This window comes from Podarcis vaucheri, assembly GCF_965113315.1.
Source record: "Podarcis vaucheri genome assembly, chromosome: 2".
NCBI lineage: Eukaryota > Metazoa > Chordata > Lepidosauria > Squamata > Lacertidae > Podarcis > Podarcis vaucheri.
This window is the reverse complement of record NC_138760.1, coordinates 87761623-87782152: the sequence shown is the minus strand read 5'-3', so window position 1 is coordinate 87782152 and position 20530 is coordinate 87761623. Positions and strand designations below refer to the sequence as shown.

At 40.7% G+C, this 20530-nt stretch overlaps 1 protein-coding gene and 1 long non-coding RNA gene across 12 annotated transcripts in view; one reads left to right on the top strand and one right to left on the bottom strand.

The window, feature by feature from the left end:
• Positions 1 to 20530, top strand: part of ERC2 (ELKS/RAB6-interacting/CAST family member 2) — a 529811-nt gene that overhangs the window by 82150 nt on the left and 427131 nt on the right. For 6 of the 11 annotated variants that reach the window (XR_014216008.1, XR_014216009.1, XR_014216010.1 and 3 more), the window contains exons 3-4: positions 7054 to 7077; positions 7645 to 8061. Coding sequence is in view for 3 of the 11 variants with exons in the window: in XM_082209374.1 (XP_082065500.1) it covers positions 7054 to 7077; positions 7645 to 8061 (441 nt within the window). In the remaining 8 variants the exon portion in view is untranslated. The remainder of the gene's footprint in view (positions 1 to 7053; positions 7078 to 7644; positions 8062 to 20530) is intronic. The other 5 variants (XR_014216005.1, XR_014216006.1, XR_014216007.1 and 2 more) reach the window with 1 other exon arrangement.
• LOC309525531 overlaps positions 1 to 20530 on the bottom strand; it is a 382776-nt gene that overhangs the window by 243879 nt on the left and 118367 nt on the right. The window lies entirely within an intron of this gene.

The following is a 20530-nucleotide window of genomic DNA, read 5'->3' as shown; positions in this document are numbered from 1 at the left end:
CATATTCTGCGTCCCATGACAACATAGAAAAGACTGCAATGCAATGCAGTGCAATGCAATGCATTGACAATGCCATCATTCTCCGTTAACTGTGGAGTAAATGAATGGTGGCAATTCTGGAAAATAGCCGCTGCAGAAGCCTCTTTAGTCAGACAGGAAAGCACACATTATTAACAACAAAAAAGTGACCCTTGTCACCAGGTTTCTGAGGAGAGAGCTCCTCCTTCACAGTAGCAGACCTGTGTAGCTGACCGGAGGACACTCCTGTTGCTTCTGATTTTCCCTGTTCCCTGACAATGATATAAATACATGAAGTTCTGTTTATTCCATATGAAAGTATTTTCTGACTTGGATCCAAAGTTGTGTTGTGAGAATCGGCAAGGCAACTCTGCCAAATCTTGCCAGTTTTTTGATCCCATCACATGAGCAGAGTTCTACACATGCTTCTCTGAATCCAAATAGGGTTTGTTTTTTGTTTTAAAAAAGTAACTAGTTTGATTCAAATTACTATGTAAATAATAGGAATAATCCCAAAGAGTGTGTTATGTTTTGCTTTTTATCAGGCAAGGAAAAGCTAGGGAGAATGTAATGTAAATTCATGTCCTTTAATGTTCACTAGTAAACCTCTCCTGGGATTTACTCCCACCCCCCACACCACCCCTGCTTGCTATTTAAAGGGGTTTGAATGCATCTAAGCTTTCTTAATGTTCTGTTCAAGGTCTAACTGCTGCTGGGATAATAAATAAATAAATGCCGGGGATTCCGTTCAGGGACTTCAGAATAGCTGCTTGCAGTGAACTCTGCAATTCAGATTCTGAGAGCTTTTTGTAGACAAGAGACAGTTGGGAATCCAAACTCAAATGGGAATGCTGAGGCTGGCTTTCTGTTATTCTGAAGACACATGAGGGAATTGTGGGAACTTGGGCTTTTTGGAATCCAAACAGAATGATTCTTTGGAGAAAGGATATTGGTATATTCAGTATGCGCAACTAGAGAATTGGGGATGCAGTGAAGAATGTGAGTAACTCTGTTTTTGAAGGAACAGCTTCAAATTTGTTTTATTTAGTAAAATGGTCAGGTAAACAGTTTAGGATCTATGATCTTAACTTTTCTAATTAGTACATTATGCGTCTTTATTTAATTTATTTAAATTATATCTATCTCTAGGATGTTTATATTCCAGCATAAAACTTCCAACCTATCTGTGTGTCTTCCTACAGATGTAGATATACTTCTTCATCGGACCTGTATACAAACCAAATTACCTTCTGGTCTCACGTCACATATTTAGGACTATGTAGTACATAGAGGTGCCAACCAGTCCTTGAACACATTTAGAAGTAAGTGGAATTGGAGTGGAATTTACTCCTGAGTAGGTGTGATTACAGCTGCAGCCTTGGGGCTGGGGAATTGTCCCATAGGATAAAATGACTGTTTAATTCTTTGTGTGTCGACCCAGAAGTAAGTTTCACTGCATTCAGCTTACTCTCAGGAAAAGGTATGTAGAATTTCACACTAAATGGTGTAAGAGTGTGAAAATATGCATATTTACTTAGGAGTTTGTTCCACTGAACTCTGTTGGGCATACATCTGAGTATATATAAATAAATCAGTTTATGTGTACTACAGTGGACACTCGGGTCGCGAACGTGATCCGCGCGGGATGCACATTTGCAACCCGCGGTGGTGCATCTGCGCATGTGCAAAGCACGATTGCCGAAACCTGGAAGTAACCCGTTCCGGTACTTCCAGGTTTCGGCGAGTGTGTAACCCAAAAAAACGCATCCTGAAGTGGCCGTAACCCGAGGTATGACTGTAATTTCATTGCATCAAAATCTCTGAAAGTGATTGAAGTCTAGGTGCTTTTTTAAGTCAGATAATTCATAGAAACCCAACATTGTTAGATTGCACACTAACTCCTATTACAGTGGTGCCTCGCAAGACGAAAGTAATTCGTTCCGCAAGTCTTTTCGTCTTGCGATGTTTTTCGTCTTGCGAAGCACGGTCCGTCGCAACTGCGCCTCTTCAAGCGGTTTTAAGAAAAAAGCGCAAGACGTTTTCGTCTTGCGAAGCAAGCCCATAGGGAAATTCGTCTAGCGAAGCAACGCAAATCCGAAAAACCCTTTCGTCTAGCGAGTTTTTCGTCTTGCGGGGCACCACTGTATCTGTACTATTTTTTCACTTCCTCTTTACCTTTTGTAGAAGAAAAAGTAAACAATTCTTTTTCCGATACTTACTATAACTCATTTTGAGTCCCTCTATCCCACCCTCCTCACACAATTTGAATTGCCTAAGATAGAGCATAATTGAATGCTACTACATTTATCATAATTACTATTAGATCAAGTGTTTCAGGCCATTCCAACGCTAAGAAGTGTGCCTGGTCATATGAAAAATTGGCAGCATCTTCAAGCTGTGCCACTTTTTATATGTGAGAAGTGCAGAGAGAAAACACAAATGCAATGGTAGCTCCACTCCAGTTGTACCTCTGCATACACCAGGGATCAGCAAACTTACCGTGCCTCAGGCTGGTGTCTCCAGTGCAGATCGTGCGGCGGGCCCGAGGGTGGGGGAGCGCTTGCCTATATGCGTGCACACATGTTATTTCCGGTGCACTTCTGGGTTGGAGGAGCACCGGAAATAGCTTGTGTGCATGTGCATGGGCCTCCTCCGACCCGGATGTGCGCCGGAAAAAACACTTGCACATGCGCACAAGCTATTTCCGGTGCTCCTCCAACCCAGAAGTGGGCAGCCACGCAGGGCAGTGGGCAATGGCAGTGGGCGGCGGGAGCCCCCGCAGGCCAGATAAATGAGTCCCTCGGGCCTTTGGAGACCTCTGGCATAACCCTTTAAATTTTTTCATAGTAGTGAATGGCTACCACTAATCCCTGTGAGAAGTAAGGCACTTCCTTTGAGGACTACACTGCTAATCTGTCATCCACATGTGGGTTTTTGTGATGAAACCTTCACTGACAGGAAGTGCAAAGTATCTCGCTGTGCAGATGTGCCCCCTCCCCCTTTGGAAATTTGCTTCACATAAAAATCGTCCAAATTTTGCCTTTTGGAATTCAGCATTTTGAAAAGTGCATGAGCTTGCTCTCATGAGCACTAGGCCCATTTTTGAAGTTGTCAACTTTGGTTCAGGTTTCTAGGTGTTGAATCTCTTGAGAGGTCTGCCTTGAATCTAGTTTACTTACATGTAAATTCACATGCATGAGCGAGATTTCACCTGATGCTGGCACTGCTTCTCTGCTGACAGTGGTAGCGGAGCAGGAAGGCATTTGCCATTTTGCCTCAAGCAGCGAAACGGGATGCAACGCCAATGCCCTTAACCATGGTTTTAGATTTGGACCTGATGATAAACCATGGTTAAGAAGCAAAAATGTCTAATCTCCTTGCAGCTGCACTTGAGCCTAAGGCATGTCCCTAAATCATAACTAAGCATTAAACCCCAACCAGATCGGCATGTAAGGGACATGTTAGAAATTCACCTGACTGTCCCTATTTTCATTGTTGAAATGTTGGAGTTGTAAATAAATGTGACTGACGGTTAATCACTTGGTAGCATAGAAGCAGTCTCATCTGCCTCTGCACGAAAGCTAAATCAAGTGCATTAGCTTCCATGTTTGAATTAAAGCTGACGTCCACTTTCTTTGGAGTGCCTTTAGCTGCAATTTCACCCTCTTCTGAACTCAGAAAAGGTTTGCCTATTTCTGCCCATTATTTTTCAGTTGTTTCTTTCTTGCTTGGTAGGCCATATTTTGAGCTTTGGTGCATCGTGTTGTGTTAATCTAATAGACCAAAATGGCTATGAACTACCTATATGTCACAGGATGCTGCCAGATGGGCAGCTCCTAGAATTGCTCATTTGTTGCTGTTCCGTCGTAAGCTGCGATGACATCGTGATTGCAGTTGACTTTCCACACTTCATGAGACACAGCCTTTCATTTAAGGTGTGCATCTCACTATGTTCCAGCCCCACAGTGGGTGTGAGATAGTTGTGTGGTCGGCATTTTCCCCTTCTCTTTCCCCTATTCCTCATAGTCACTTTAATTCTGAAGCTATTGCTTTAATTAATTGTTTCCCCAAGCCATCTCACCAAAAGGATAAAGGAAAGCAGTGGCTGAAACTGACAAGCTTCATGCCAGTGTTCTCCACGCACTCCCTTTTCACACAGAGAACCTTCTCTTTACATGTGAAGCAGGCGCTTCACTTCATTGTTTCTTCTTCTCTCCACTCAGCACCATGTTAGCACTGTCTTTTAGGTGTGTGTTTGTACAAAAAACAAACCCAAAAACTTTTTTTAAAAAAATCATGGTTCTTTGCAATAGTTCATTAACGTGAAATTGTGGAAATTAAAATTTTAACCAGTTTTTTAAAGTGCTTACAGCAGACATGGAGAACCTATGGCTTTTTGTATGTTGTTGGAATCCAGCTCCCATCAGCCAGCGGCGGAGGAAGCCACTTGGGTGCTTGAGGTGTCGCACCCAGGGGTGGGGCGTGCCGCCCATAGGGGTCGGACGCAGCACAGGGCCTCCGTTGAGTCTGCCTGCCTCCTCCCACTCAGCAACCCTACAGCTGGGGGGAAGGCAGTGGGCAGATGCAGAGCCTGCACGGGCCCAAGCCTACACGTGCTGCAGGCCCCACGGTGAGTGCCGCCCAGCATTTTGTCACCCCCCTCAGTGGTGGCACCTGGGGCGGTCCGCACCTACTGCACCCCCTTGCTCCGCACCCTGCCATCAGCCCCTGCCAGCACAGCCAGGGTGCAGAGATGGTGGGATTTGTAACCCAGTATTTGGAGGGGTGCAGGTACCTGATCTTTGATCTAGGAAGATGCGTTTATCGAAGTAATTGGGTTTAAGCAGATAAACTTGTTGAAGAATGGGAAATGGGAATAGTTATTTAAAAATATATTATATAGCATTTGGCCTAGGTATGTAAGGGGGATGGAAGGAACTTTGCCTTATCCAGAGCCATACCAGCAGCCTCCCTTGCTTGCTCTGGAGGCTGGAGAAGGACAGTGTGGTGATTGGTCCTGATTTTTCTAGAGCTGTCGAAGGGGGAGAGCTGCTGGCTCACAGCAGCACTGGGTTGTGGCGGAGCCTGCAATATAGTGATAGGCTCCCTGCTTTCCAAGCTTTTCCATGGCAAAAAAATAATATACATCCTGATTTGCATTTCTTCTGTGTCTGGATAAAGGCTCTGCAAGTTTCTCCACACTCTTGCAATGTTACAGCAGGTCGCCTCCCCTGACCCTGTCCAAGATGTAGGCAGTTCAGGGTGTCTCTCTTAATTACTGTTTCCCTTGTACACTGTAAGGTTACTGTGCGTTTTTTAAAGATGAAACATAGCCTTTCCCCTCCAAACAGACATGGTGATAGGGCCCTCACAAATGACTGCGCGAGTCAGAACCCCCTGAGCAAGATCAAAGAGAAGCACCAAGGACCATCCCCATCTGTGGAGAGGGCCATCCCCTTCTCTTCTGAATTTTCTGAGACATGATAAATATCGAAGACTATTATCCAGTGACAATGTTATGTAGATGTCCTATAAAGAACTGAGTGAATGATGAGTGGCAGTTCCACACTAAATGGGAGCAGTGGAAGCAAACCACACTCAAACATTCCTTCTGTTTTTGACTGCTTTCTTCATATTATACTTCATAGAAAGTGGGTTCTGAAGGGAGTAGAGATGTCCCTTGACGACCATAGATACAGATGAACCGGGAGGGGGAGAGAGGTTGGATAGTCCCTGTTTGCTCTGCCTCCAGCCACCACATATTTGAAGTCCTGTGAATGCACAGGAGCTTACAGGTCCATATCCTGGTCTGTACTGTGAACAATATATTTCCTAGGCACCTTTCAGACATTTTAATTGACACAGGTGTGTGAGCGTATGTTGGTGGGTGGGTGGAGCCTGTGTATATGTGTATATATGTCAAGTTCCAGGTGCAATGCAAGGGGGTTAAGACAGTGACTTAACACACCCAGCAGCAAGAAAAGAATAGTTAAGAGCAGTGGTTCCCAGTTAGCTAAGTACTGCGGGCCCCTATTTTTCAAAAGCCAAGCTATGGACCCCCTACGTTTTAAAATTTTGATATTTCTATGGTAGTTATTGTTATGTGGATGGTGCCATAGTCTTCAACACATTATGCGGATCCCCCTGGGCTCCACAGACCACCAATTGGGAACCACTGGTTAAGAGCATGCTGTATGGAAAAGAAACCCTACTATTGATGACTAAAAGGAAGTGAAATATAAATGGATGCTTTATAAAATGTTGCTTAATGGCCAAGAATAACACATGGTAGAGCACCTGCCAGGATGCAGGTGGGTGACAATATTGAAATTTCCCTGTACGCCAGAGAAAAGGCTATGCTGGAATTCTTTCTTTTGACTTTCTAGCTGTCTGTGTGGACAGAAAATATTGAGGAACACTCAGTCATAACATGTATTTTGAGGTAGTACAGTCCCAAGAGAATGTACCATCTTGTAATTCTTTTTTGAGGACTGGAAACCTTATTGTATACAATTTATGAACCATGGTTTGGATCCAAAGATGCGTTTCTAGGTACAGATGTTTACAGATGGAAGGGCTGTTCTGCATCTTGTACTAGAATGATGCATGAAAAGGTGAAATTAAATTCATACATGTCGTTACCCTTGCACAATCTCTTACTTAACAAGGACTGCTAATACAAGTCGACCAGGGTTTGAACTTTTCAATTAACACTTGCCTGGACATTTGCAGGACAGTGGTAGAAGGTAATTTTTTGTTTCATTTGGTCATGTTTTTGGATCCAGACCAAGTTCTTCTTGTCTTACCTCTAAGAGTATAGTTTCGACTGCTTGAAATATATGTATGTGTGTGTGTGTGTGTCTCTGTGTGTGTGCAAATACTGTAAAATTGTGACTGTCTTGTATAAAGTGTTGTTTTCTTTTCTGTTCACTGTACTTTATGTTAAATTTAGTCTTTTCTGTTGAATCTCCTTTGCTTGCACCTAAACTTTATGTTGATTTTGCTTCATTTTTTTTCATTTCCCATGCTGTTCAGTTTTTGGATGCCAGGAGAACAAAGGTTTGTTCACTCTTTGCAGTCAATTTGTTTGGAAAGTGCAGTATTGCTTAATGTGTGATATTTTATATGCTTGCTATAGATACAGTAATCTGACTTCCTAAACTAACTGGATCATAGTTTTCATTAGCAGTGTCATCTAACATTTTAATTCCTTTATTTTCATACCAAGTGATTAGCACTAATAACTTACACAATTGCACTGTACGAAGAAGCAGACTTTATGTCTAAGAAAACCCTGAAAACTGAATATTCAGGCTCAGCAGATGCAGTGTTTGCTAGCGGAAGTCTCACTCTTTGACATCTACATCCTTTACTTACTGCCTTTTTTCACTTCCTTGTCTTAGGATTTGTTCTTCACTATTACTGGTACCTGTAACTGGCACTGTCTTTGTGTGTTTGCATCCATCTTTTCATGATTTCTAACAGCAGTCAAGGAGGTCCATTGCAAAATAACATCACTTGCACACCGCTAGATTTTCACCACTAGTTTTATTAATGATTGTGGCATTGCATTTTTTGTAGATCCGTTGAATAAATCTTCACTCGGCTATTCCTTTTGCCTTGCAGCACCTTCAGCTAACTATTCAGGCACTCCAAGATGAGCTTCGGACCCAGAGAGACCTTAACCATCTCCTTCAACAAGAAAGTGGAAACCGCGGTGCTGAGCATTTCACCATTGAGCTTACGGAGGAGAACTTTCGGAGGCTTCAAGCTGAGCACGACAGGCAGGCGAAAGAGCTGTTTCTCTTGAGGAAAACCTTGGAAGAAATGGAGCTGAGAATTGAAACCCAGAAGCAGACCCTGAATGCCAGAGATGAATCCATCAAAAAGCTCTTAGAAATGTTGCAGAGCAAAGGCTTGCCGTCCAAAGGGATGGACGATGACAACGAACGGACGCGAAGGATGGCTGAGGCTGAATCTCAGGTTAATCATTTAGAGGTGATTTTAGACCAGAAAGAGAAGGAGAACATCCATCTTAGAGAGGTAAGCAAAGCATGTTCATTTCTAAGAGCACCCAGTTAAGCATTTTTGGTGTGTCATCATTTGAAATTAAAACGTGAAGCAGCAAGTTGTTATCCCTCTTTGCTTGTCATGTCTTTCAGACAGTCCCAGTTCACAAGCCCTCCTTGTTGCATGGTGTACTAAATAGGTTGTTTTTCTTTGGCACCGATATTCAATTCTATAGAAGCCAAGTTACATCATAAAAACATGGGCTGGTTAATAAAATTCTAACAATACTAACACTTTTTAATGTTGCCTACTGTAGTAGTTTTGTTGCTGGTTTATGGTTAATTCAGGTTGGAATGATGGGGATTCTTTTTGTCCCTGTGTTGTAATTTTTGGTCAAATGCCACCTATTGCCAGTGTGAAGATGCTGACTCCAATCCACTGAAGCACATGCAAAGCAGCTGGAGGCAGAGCTGCACCCAGAACCCTTTTTAGAAAGCTCTGATTCTGCAAGTCAGCTTGGTGCAATGTTAAAAGAAGCTTCTGACATGTTCAAGTCCATCAACCACACTGGGATTGGAGAAGGGCATTTGTATCTAATGCTCATTTCCATTGCATGTGGTTCCTAACCCTAGTACCGAAGTCTGTGTGCTATGTTGGAAGTAGTGATGGAGGAGGGATTTGGTGAACCATGAATTGTTCTGATCTGAACTCACGTGATGTAGTTTTAAAGGTTTTTAGAGCCGTCTTTAACATTTCAGCACTGTCTTTCTACAATACATCATGGGAGCCAGGACACAATGGTTGTTAGTTGCCCTGGGCCCAAAATGCTGGATACAAAATATTGCTAGCAAATATTAGTTTTGGAAAGTGTTCTAAATTTAACTCCAATGGTTTTGGCGTAGGGTGATTTTCAATTATGTTTTACTCAAGATTAGACACATTTAAATTATTGCACCCAAATTAGATGTCCGTTCATTTCAGTGGGCCTAATCTGTGTATACCTTAGTTGAATGCCACCCATAGTCTCCTTTTAGAACTGTGTTAAAGTGAGCAGACAGATGAATCAAAAACACTGGCATCATGAGCATTTGGATGATTCCAAAGAAATGTGTACATTTGCATTTCATGACGTGTATGTTGCCCCAGAAAAGAAAGCAGATTGAATGACGAAGCACTCAATTTCTTGAATTTCCATTGCCTTTCATGTGAATAAATCACATTGCATATTCTTACCTCAGTTACACTCTTTTCAAAATGAAGACATTGCTGTTTCCCACAATCTTATCATTTGGACGGCTCCTCAGATGGTCATGGCTTGCTGGAGTAAGTTGCACCTACTGAAATATGCTATTATCCAAAATAAATCCTAGCATAGCTTGTTGGAATAGCAGCTTTCCTTCCTACACACAAGGTACTGCAAGTCGTTTTTAAACCAGATTTTTTGGGGGGTGGGGCCTGTGGAAGGGGTTAAAAGTTTGGTGCTGGAAGTGGATGAGCTGCTGTTAAAAAAAGAAGAACCCTGCCTGTTCAACTATCAGTTCTTTTAGGAGCACGTTTGAATGTCTGAATCGTGACCCTCATGAAGGATCCATATTCTGCACAGATCCAAATATGTACCCCCCACAGTGGTGGCCAGTGGGAGAATCACTCTTGCCATTTCATTTTCATGGAATGTGTATGTGAATCGATAAAAGCCACAAAATAAATAACTCTACTGTCATAGCATACTCTCTCTGTGTGTTTAATAACAACAGCAACCACCACCACCACAACAACAATTTCATGACTAACATGACCCAGTAGTTTCCGTGGGATTTAGTAATGACTCACTGCAGTTAGATTCAGGTCCACTATTATTCACAGAATGTGCACAGTCACTGGTATACAAATGTTAAAAAGAGAGCTGGCTTGCAGGTGAACAAGGCATAAGTGTAGAGAACTGCGATAAAAACAAAACAAAAAACAATTTGGATTATTTTGTTGGTTACATTTCTCTCATCCTTCAGGGAGCTCAGAATGATTTCCTCATCTCACAACTACCTCTGTGAGGTAGTTTGGACGGTTTGCTAAAGCCTTTCTCTAGCCCACCTAGTAAGCGTCATAGCTAAGTGGGGATCTCAGCCTGGGCTTCCCACATCCAAACCCAGCACTTGAAACGATTTAAACACAAACCACAGGATTTTCCGATGACAAAACCTAGGATGACTGACTTCTATTTCTAAAACACAGTTATCACATCTCCCTTCTGGGTTTTTTTTTGTTTTGTTTTTTTAATTGTCCATGAGTCTCAGAGAACCTTAGTGAATCTGGCGATATTTTTTTTTTTTTATCATGTGGAAATCTAGCACAGATGTTTGGTATTACTCTTTCTTAAACATAGTGACCACACATGCTTTGCCCTAAGTACCATTAAGTATTTTTTATTATTGCTATTAAAATCTTGCCTTCGGCAAAGTCCCACTAAATCTCTAGTAAAGTCTGATGTTAAAATTCCACCAAGTACTTTATATATACATATGCTCTCACACACTGTCTCTGTATATACTTTTTTTTTTTTACATATTTAATACATTCTTACTAAAATCAGAATCTGATGTCACAGTTATATGCAATTTTTAATCCAGGCCTCATATGAAAAAGTAAAAGGAGGACAGTGGTATGTGTTAGTATGTTCACGCATGCATTTGTGTATCTGTCTCTCTATCTAAATAAATAAAAATATTCTTAAAATTAAAATTCGGAAAACTTTGCCTTCTGTCATCCTTTGAAATTGATCAGCTTAAATGATGAAGGTTGATAACAGAGTTTAAGCTGCTGGCATAAATTATTTTTTGCATGGTTTTTAGAAGTTATTAATGGAGCAAAGTTCCTTCTTCCACAGAACAGATGCTCTGCAGACAATTTGTGTTTACTGTAAATGCCTTTCACTGGAGCCAGTAGTAATTTACTAAGGAAATGTTTTATCGACACCAAGCATTGCTTCCCCCACCCCTCTTGAGAAGTTAGTTATACAGATTAACAGCCACTCTAAGTCCAGCCTCTTTATTAGGTTCATTAGTGTCTCTTTTTTTTCTTTTCTTTTGGACAGGCTCAAAGTATTAAACTAATCAGTGGTAGAGGAATGCTCTCTCTCTCTCTCTCTCTCTCTCTCTCTCTCTCTCTCTCCCCTTCCCCACAAATCTGTGTATGCAAGTTGTTGTTTTTTTAAAAGAAGGTATATTTGCTGTAAATAGCATCCTATTAAATATATCCTCTGTAAGGCAATTATTTTTTTTGTTCAAATTCTGTGTGTATATTAAAATCTGATATTTTAAAGTGACAGTGGAGGAGGTTTTTGTAATCTTGGCAAGCACCCCAGAGAAAGGAGTTAGGGGGAGGTTTGTCCCAGCTGTAGTTAAAGAGAACACTAATTACCTTCAAGGCTGGCCCAAGACATTTTGCTGCCTGGAGCTGTTCGAAGTAAAGGTCTGTAGGACTCAAGGCTGGTCAAGTTATTTGGGCAAACGAGGCAGCATTCCGCGAGTGCTTCTTCCCTGACCTGCCTTGAAATAAACAATTAGTTACTCATACTAATAACGAAGTAACAACTTGCTGCCTTTTCACGTCAATCTCAAATTAGCTGCGTCGGGTGGCAGCTCCAGTTGGCCTGCTTACACTATTCCTAATTGTGTTCTTGTGAAGGTTGCATCGGTTCCCATAATGAATGTGAAAAATGGCAACTTTAGCAACTGATGATATAAAGGTAAGAATGTAAGAAAAGCCTGCTGGAACATCTAGTCTGGTGTCCTCTTCTCATAGTGACCAACCAGGTGCCTATAGGAAGCCTGTAAGCAGGAACTGGCACAACATCATTCTTCCCTCCAGCATAGTACAGTGGTACCACGGGTTAAGTACTTAATTTGTTCCAGAGGTCCATTCTTAACCTGAAACTTTTCTTAACCTGAAGCACCACTTTAGCTAATGGGGCCTCCTGCTGCCACCGCACCGCCAGAGCCCGATTTCTGTTCTTATCCTGAAGCAAAGTTCTTAACCTGAAGCACTGTTTCTGGCATAGTGGAGTGTGTAACCTGAAGCATATGTAACCTGAAGCATATGTAACCCGAAGCGTATGTAACCCGAGGTACCACTGTATTCAGAAGTACTTTGCTTCTGACTGTGGAGCCAGAGCATAGTCAGTGTGGCCACTGATAGCCTTTACCTTCAGTTGTTCCTTGCAGTTACCCATATTCTTCCAGTTCCATGAACAAAAAAAGGCAAAACAACCCCCCCCCAAACAGATAGTGGGCACAATCCAGGCAAATTAAGCATTAGAATCAATAGGGATTTAAAGCGTTTAACTCTGCCTTTGCTTGTGCTCAACATTTGTTTTAATGTACCTGCACGCCACTTTGTGATTCCCTCTACTACAGAAAATGCTTTGTGCTGCGGATTGTCTGGTTTACATGTGTTTTTGTATGACTTATGAATCAATTAGGATGCAAATTTGAATGATGAGGATTCCTTCATCCCAAATTCTTCTCTGGATTATGAACAATTGTGGCTTTTACAAAATATCAATGCGGAAAGAGAGAGAGGCAGAGAGGATAAATTATAGTTACATACAAAGGAAAAAAATATCAATCTCAGCCTGTAATAGGCATTTAATTTTTCCCCCATTTGTGCTGCAGTATCAGCCTAAAAGATAATCAGAATCAGATTAAGGGGCTAAATCTCTTCAGATTTACCTGAAAGGAAATCTTATTGAAACTCAGTGGGAATTTCTTCTAAGTAGACATTCAGAGGGTTATATTATTAATATGCTATTAATTACATGCTGGTTTCAGAAAGTTTTAGTACACTAGAGTTCAAGAAATGGGAATTGAGCCCTGTATAGTAACTTGCTCACTACATTTTTGACTCATAATAAGAGCAAGTATTAATAATTACATTTTGCATTTATATAGCATTTTATGGTGCTATCACATATGGTGCTATCACATCAGCCCACTACTTATTTTGAAAGGCCCAATTTGTTGTAGGACCAAATTGCTTCTCCCATATTGCGAATGTATTGAGGCCAAGATATTGTGGTCTGACCACTCCATGGGTTCATGGCTGAGTTGAGATTAGAAAGAGGGAATTCTTCATCTCTTATTCTTAACCCACCACATTACATCCTCTGAATAATTACACTTCTCCTTTTAATGGGTGGGCGCAAACAGGTTGAAGCTGAGGCCAAACAGATTAGTTGCTCTTGGTGAGAAACTATTGGACTCAGGAAGGGGCTGTTTCGCCTGGGATTTCCAGAGGGCATAACAGGCAACATAAAGTAACTAGAAGAACATGGGCCTTTCCTGTGGGAGGTGAACACATCAGTTTCCAGAAGTGGAATTGTTAAAATGATACCCAGAGAGGAGGAACCTGTGTCCCTGCAGATGTTGCTGGACTACAGCTGCCATCATTCCTGGATATCTACCATGTTGTCTGGAACTGATTGGGGTTGGAATTTCCTTAGGCTGTGGAATGATAATCATACTAAGGCCTGAATTTAGTTGTCTGGTGTCTGTAAAACCTGTATCTGTCAGGAAGAGCTGCCCTGGATGACTTCTCAATGTCAGTAGACACTACTTTTTTGGAGGGGGGCTATGTATTTTATTGCTTTGTTTTTAAAATGTTATTTTATCTTGAGGTTTGACATGAGAAAACACCTATAAATGTTTAAAATAAAAATAAACAGTGGGATACTTCTGTATAATTTATTTCACAGATGGCTAAATGTGTCCTTTTTATTCCTGGGTCTTTTGAGGCAATTGTTTCAACACTGACAGCCAGCTAAAAAACACCTAATAAAGCCTGCCATTGTGCTAGGTTATCTATGGAAACAAGTGCAGTGCTGAACATTTCTCCTGCTTTCCCACCACCACATCACTGCTCTTCCGCAATTAATGAATGATGAAATTGCATTTGAAAGTTATAGGTGAGGCACAGAATTTCTCTTGTGCTTACCTTACTTAGAGGTGTTTGAGCATTTTTGGTATGCGTGTCCTTTGATTCTAGAAATGATTTCTGTTGGTAATTGACTTCCCATTTTTAATTAAACCAAAACCTTTCCACTCTTCCCTTAATATGGTCCTCATAACTTGTTTTTAACCCTCTAAGTCCAACGTAGCCAAAAGGATTGAAGTGGATTATATACCATTATTTCAGGTTCACTAGCTTGTTGGTTGGGTTTGAAGGACTAATGAGGCATTAAGGAACTATATAATGATGATCACTAGCACACACAACATCTTCTTTATCCACTTCAGTTCTCTTTGTTGTTGTATGGGGTTTGGGGTGAATTAGCTCCTGCTGATTTTCATGTTGAAATTCACTAATGTACTATAGAAGAACAATCTGAAGGTTCTCGGCTCTGTGAAATTTGCAAAGCCAAAGCTGTTTATCTAATCTCACTTATCAAAATGCAGTGGTGATGTCAAAAATCCAAATCAGGTGAGTGCTAACTACTGAGAAGTTCTGTTACTGTTTGACTGCCTACCAAGGGGGATATTCTGAATAGGGATACTGCATTTCAGAGCTTGGGGATATTGCTGCATATTTGTTGCTAAGGAAGGCAAGAGAAGAGCCTGTCGTAATATGAAAATGCATGTTGTAAACACTTTTTTTATATACAACTGATCTTTCAAACATAGTAACTTAGATCAGCTTTGCATGCTTAACAGTTCACCCATAAGCATGCTTGCTCAGAAGTGTATGGTCTGAGTTCAGTGGGAATTACTGCCTTCCCACGGTGGGGTGATCTCCGGTTACTCGATCCCAGCTCCTGCCAACCTTGCAGTTCGAAAGCACACCAAAAAGTGTTTAGTAGATAAATAGGTACTGCTCTGGCAGGAAGGTAAATGGCATTTCCGTGTGCTGCTCTGGTTTCGCCAGAAGCGGCTTAATCATGCTGGCCACATGACCCAGAAAAACTGTCTGTGGACAAACGCCAGCTCCCTCGGACTGTAAAATGAGGTGAGCGTCGTAACCCCAGAGTCGTCTGCAACTGGACTTAACTGTCAGGGATCCTTTACCTTTACCTTAAGGTTTGTTTAGGATTGTGGTATGCATGTCAAACTGTGCCATTACCATTACTGGTCTTGAGGCTATTAGCTGTGTGACTGTTTCCTAAAGACTGTCCTGTTTTCAGGGTTAATAGAACCCTGCCTTAATTATAACTATCAGAAGAAGGAGCTAAATGCTTCCCTGACAAACACCATATTGTAAGGTGTCTGAAACACACCCTAAGCCCTACTGTGTATACGTGGGCAAAATTTAATGTTTTGGCAGTTTAATTATTATTTTTTGACCAAGCAGATATTTCCTCATCAAAAATCTTCAAAGAAGTTGCTACTATTCCTTTGGATTCTTATAGTTAAGAAGCACTGAAGAGCAGAACAGTCTTTAGAAAACATTCATGTAGCTAATAACCACAGAACAGTGGCCTTCCACTGCAGAACATATTCCCAATAGCTAGGATTGTGGTTTGACCAAGCAGCTCAACCCATTAAGATTTATCTTCTTTGTGGTCACTTTGTTGGCTTTATTACTTTTTAGAGACAAAGGTTAAATTGATCTAAGAGTAAATAACTACGCATGCAGCATAGATTATATTAATTGTATGGATACAAATATGTGTGGCTACAACTATATATTTTCACTAGATGGCACTATTGAATGTGAATTGTCAAATTTTGCCCTCTTGTGACTGAGCAATGAGATATGGATAAACAGCAATATGCTGTTTCTAACTGCTACTAGCATGTTAAACCATTAAGTGGATTTTTTTCACAAAGGTCTTGGCAACAGTTTGGTACAATTGTAAACAAACTGTTTTCCTGGCTGCAAAAGAAATAATCAATTATTATCTTGCTTAATAAAAAACAACTGTCTCTTATTCTTTCATAGTTACCTAATATTGTATCATTGATGCCTACTGTTTTGAGAATATTTAACAGAAATATTAGCTAGGCTTTTGGTACTGAAGCAAAATGGCTATGTGAAATCTAAATATGTAAACATTTAAATGAAAGTTACAGCCGCAATGTGTTTGTTAGGCAGTATTTTGCTTTAACAGAGGAACAGCTTTGCTATCCACTGGGACATACCACTAAGTACTGTAGCTCTTACTCCCATGTTAGTGTACAGAGGGATACAAGAGACCAGTTTATTAGGCAAGCTCAATTTAAGCGTTCTCAATTTTGAGAAGAAACTTAATGTGCAAAAGCTCTCCCCGCCCCACTACATTCAACCAAAGTTGTAATGCCAGTAGATTAAGAAATCAACCAGATGGCACATGAACATCTCAGAGAATAAGCGTACAGCAAAGTTTCTTTGAAACCAGTGGAATTTACCGCAGAGTAAGCATTCATAGGAGTGAGCTTCACAGTGATAAAAGAAATGCCCGCTTTTAAATCATCGTTGGTCTTTTCTGCTGTAAATGGAGATGAACTTGGAAATAATGACCATCTTATCCATTTCCAGTTGAGAATACTACCTCGGGAATAGTGGCAAAAAAATTCTTAAATTCTATCATGCACAAAATAGTCCCCCCTGATTTATTTGATGGAATCAACAGTACTTAAAAGCAAGCATATGAAAGCCTTACATGCCCTTGTAACACCGGGGTGATTGATTGTGGATTTCATTGCCTGTCTGATCACATTTTCTACCAGGCAACGAAAGCACATGAGACTGGCTAGTAATAAAACCAAATGGATAATTGAATTCCAGTATTTGCGATGCATTGGTTGTAAATTTTTATGATGTAACTGGAATACAAAATGAAAATGAGCAGTAAACCAAAAAATGAGACCACTAGATCTCTCTCACTCCCTACACACACACACACACACACACACACACACACACGATTAAGAATGTTCCAAGATCTCTCCTTTCGAAAGGAATACTGTATAAATATTTCTTCTTCTTCAGAGGTTTCTTGCTTTTCTGTTCTATGCAATAACCCCGTTTGTTGAACCAGTGAATATGGCAGCACTCAAGGGCTGTATCCAGGAGGCATTTCCAGAGCATGGACTAGGTGTGTATAGGTATGATAGTGACATTCAGCCCAAGTCTTGCTTTATTAAAGCCATCTATCCAGAGGTGATGTTTGGGTGGGGTTTCTAGGTAAATGGCTCCATATAGGTAACAGTACAGAATCAAAAGAATATAGTATTTCCTTTTCCAACAGATAATTGATGGTGAGGGACAGATAACATGGATAACCCCAACCTTTGTTAACTGAAAACCCACTGTTAACTGAATTCGCTGCCCCTTCAAACCTTGTGCAGTAAAGAATGAACAAACTGCTTGCAAAATGGGCGGTGGTGCGAGCTGAGTCAGTAACAATTTGTACCTTCTTGTCAGGATTTTGAGAGCAAGATGATTGCTGAGCAGTGCAAATAAGATCAGAAGAGGTTAAAAAGGTTTTTCAAATGCAGAAGAGTCCATTTAAACCAGCACGGAAATTATGCAGACGAACCCCCTGGGATCTGAGAAGCTTGTGAGCATTTCATATCAGCCTTGTCCTCCTCTGCTGCTTAGGTTGCTGCTATACTGTAGTAGCATCAACACCGTGCCTCTCAAAGAGCAACATAATGTGCAGTTGTTTGGGGAAAGCAAAGAATATATTTCAGTGCTTACTGTCTGAGGTGTTTTTGAAGTTTTGGCAAGAAAGTACTATATAAACATAAGTACTGAATTTATTTTTACAGTAATTTCTGTAAACTGTTAAAACATAGGCACATCAATGGGTGCAGGAGAGCTGTAAAATTGCATTACAGTGAACTCTTCGCTCCAGGTTTTTCTTCATCTATCTGAGCCCAAAAGAAATGACAACATTCTCTCCCCCTTTCTTTTCCAAATCTTCAGCGGATTTAGGAAGCAGGGTGTTGTATGTCTTAAACTTTGTTGGCTTCAGAAACCTCATCTAAAATGACTAATGCTCCCATAGTGATTTTAGCGATCTGTATTCATTTACACTGTAAAATGCTTTTAGAAAGCTGTGCTCTTGGAAGAGAAGTAGCTGGAACGCGTTTAAAAACAAAAAATAAAGCCACATTGTTTTTGATGTACTACTCAGAGCTGTGTGATAAAACCCCCAGATAGGCATTTGCAGAATTTAAGCTGAAAGTCTAAATAATCTTGTTAGAAACATATGATTTCTACATGCCGTGACACTAATGGGATGGAATATATGCAAAACGTATAGAGAGTTTGGGCTTCAGATTTTTGTGATGTAAAGCCAGCCTAGGTCATGTTGTTGCAAGGTAGCAAAAGACCTGAAAACAAATGAGCCAGATGAGAACCCAAACTGCCAGTTTTGCTCTTAGCTTCCAACATAAAGATTTCTTGGCCTGATTGCTGCATATTCAAATATGTTTGGCAGTATTTCTAAAAAACACTGCTTTACTATACTTAGCATTTACAGTACTGGACTTTGTCTTTAATACAGGAAGCCCCTCCGGGATTCTGTAATGTGCTAAAAAAGATCTTGTCTAAAACTCATGAAAATAAATAACATCTAAATCTGGTTTGAATAAATGAGTAAAATGAACAAAAACCTCTTTTGTGTGTCCACGGCTTGTATGTACAGTTTATGTGTATGTTTATATATGTGTACATACTGGCATCCCTATAGCTATAGGGTGACATACATTATAAACCCACAGTTCTGCATCAAGGGACTTTTTCATTCATGTATCTATCTCTTTCTCTGAGTCAGAGGGGTTGATCACCTCTCCGACAATACGTTATGGGAACATAAATATTCCTATCTTAGCAGGCCCACCCATTTCTTTATCTGTTTGTTTGCACCGAGCTTTTCTTTGGTTTCCTTGATACAAGTTGCTTTGTTTCCTACTTAATCTGGAAAGATGGCCATTCCAAAAAATAAAATAATTTTTACTCTCGTAGGTTTCCAGTATATAGCTCATTAAACTTAAATAAAGGTATTTCATGTTCTAATTCTTTTACATATGGATGATAGTTTAAATAGGCAATGAAGAGTCTCCTCCCAGGCCTAAAATTTTCTTGAAGCAACTATGTTCTGGGCATGTTTCAGGGGTGTTTGTTTGAAGAGTGTAACCAAATGAACCTACTGGGACGCTCTGGTTACTATGAACATAATGCAGTCACTTAAGCACTTAAATACCTCTGATATCAACAAGAGAGTTTAGCATGTCCTTAGGTCTCTCCGTTTGAAATTAGTGCAACTTAAGTGCTTTGTCTAGATCATGTTTTATGTTATGTTAGCAAGCACAAAAAAATTACCTAAATGGGGAGAAATGTACAAATCCTTTTAAAAAGTACTTGGGCTGAACCTGCACAAGCATTTATTAACAGGGGAGCTGTTTCAGATTTTAAGGGTGGAGAATATTAAGAGCCAGTTAATAGATATGCTGAATGTCAAATCGTGAAATCCATTTATGCAGTGCTTGCTATTACCTTCTGTTGTAAAAACAAAACAAAACTTTATAGTAATTTGATAGGGCGGATGGGAACTCAATTCATGTTGGACTGCCTTGTTATTGAAAGCAGAATGCCAGATATTTCAGTGATACAGAGGTTTAAAAGATGACACACTCAAGAGACAGTAAGTTAGCCCCACTATGGATCCAAAATATACTTCCTGGCTGCCAGATGTAAAGTGTGAGTAGCAGGAGCTCTTGCTTTTGGGTGAATCAAATGTGATGTCAAATGGCTCACATACTAAGACCTGCCAGGGGAAGCTCTTCTTGCCATTCCATCAATGAGAGAAGCCCATGGTATAATAGGAATGGCAGCAAATAGAGGTGAAAGCAGAAACAGGAGCTGAAATTGCCAGTGTTTGCTTATTTATCTCATGTCCAAAAGGAAAATCAGGCCAGCAAATAACAGTTGGAACTCACTGCTGTTACTGCTTTCAGTCTGCAAATGATTGCTTACTTTTCTCCCATATGCGTTGTGTTTCCTTTGCGTTTAAATGAATGGGGTGGGATTAAGGTAATCACAAGATAATTTGTGTAATTAAATGTGTAAATTTGCCATGGCCAGTAGAGAGACAAATAACACAGTTATTCAAACTGCAGCAGAATGGAAACAGTGCTGCATGCAACAAATGCAGAGTAGAATCCACCCCCTCCAAGGGAGTTATGTTTTTAGCCAATACTGAAACATTACTAATGTCAATGCCAGCCTTACTTCTCGCAGGGAGGGAACCGCCAGAAGGCCCTCGGTGCTGGACCTCCAGGCTGAATGATGGGAGCACCAGCACTTTAGAATTGTGCTTCTACCATTCATTTTCTCCTCAGATCTGTGCTGTTCAGTAGACCTTTCTGACTCAGCATAATGTACCTATGTTTCTGTGGCTCTATGAAATACTAATTTCTACCAATCGTAGAGAGACATCATAACCTTGCATAAAATAGGAGGGGCTGGAATTACCTCCACTTCACTGCAAAGCTGGCAGAGGGTGATGGTTGTCCATATGCAACATCCA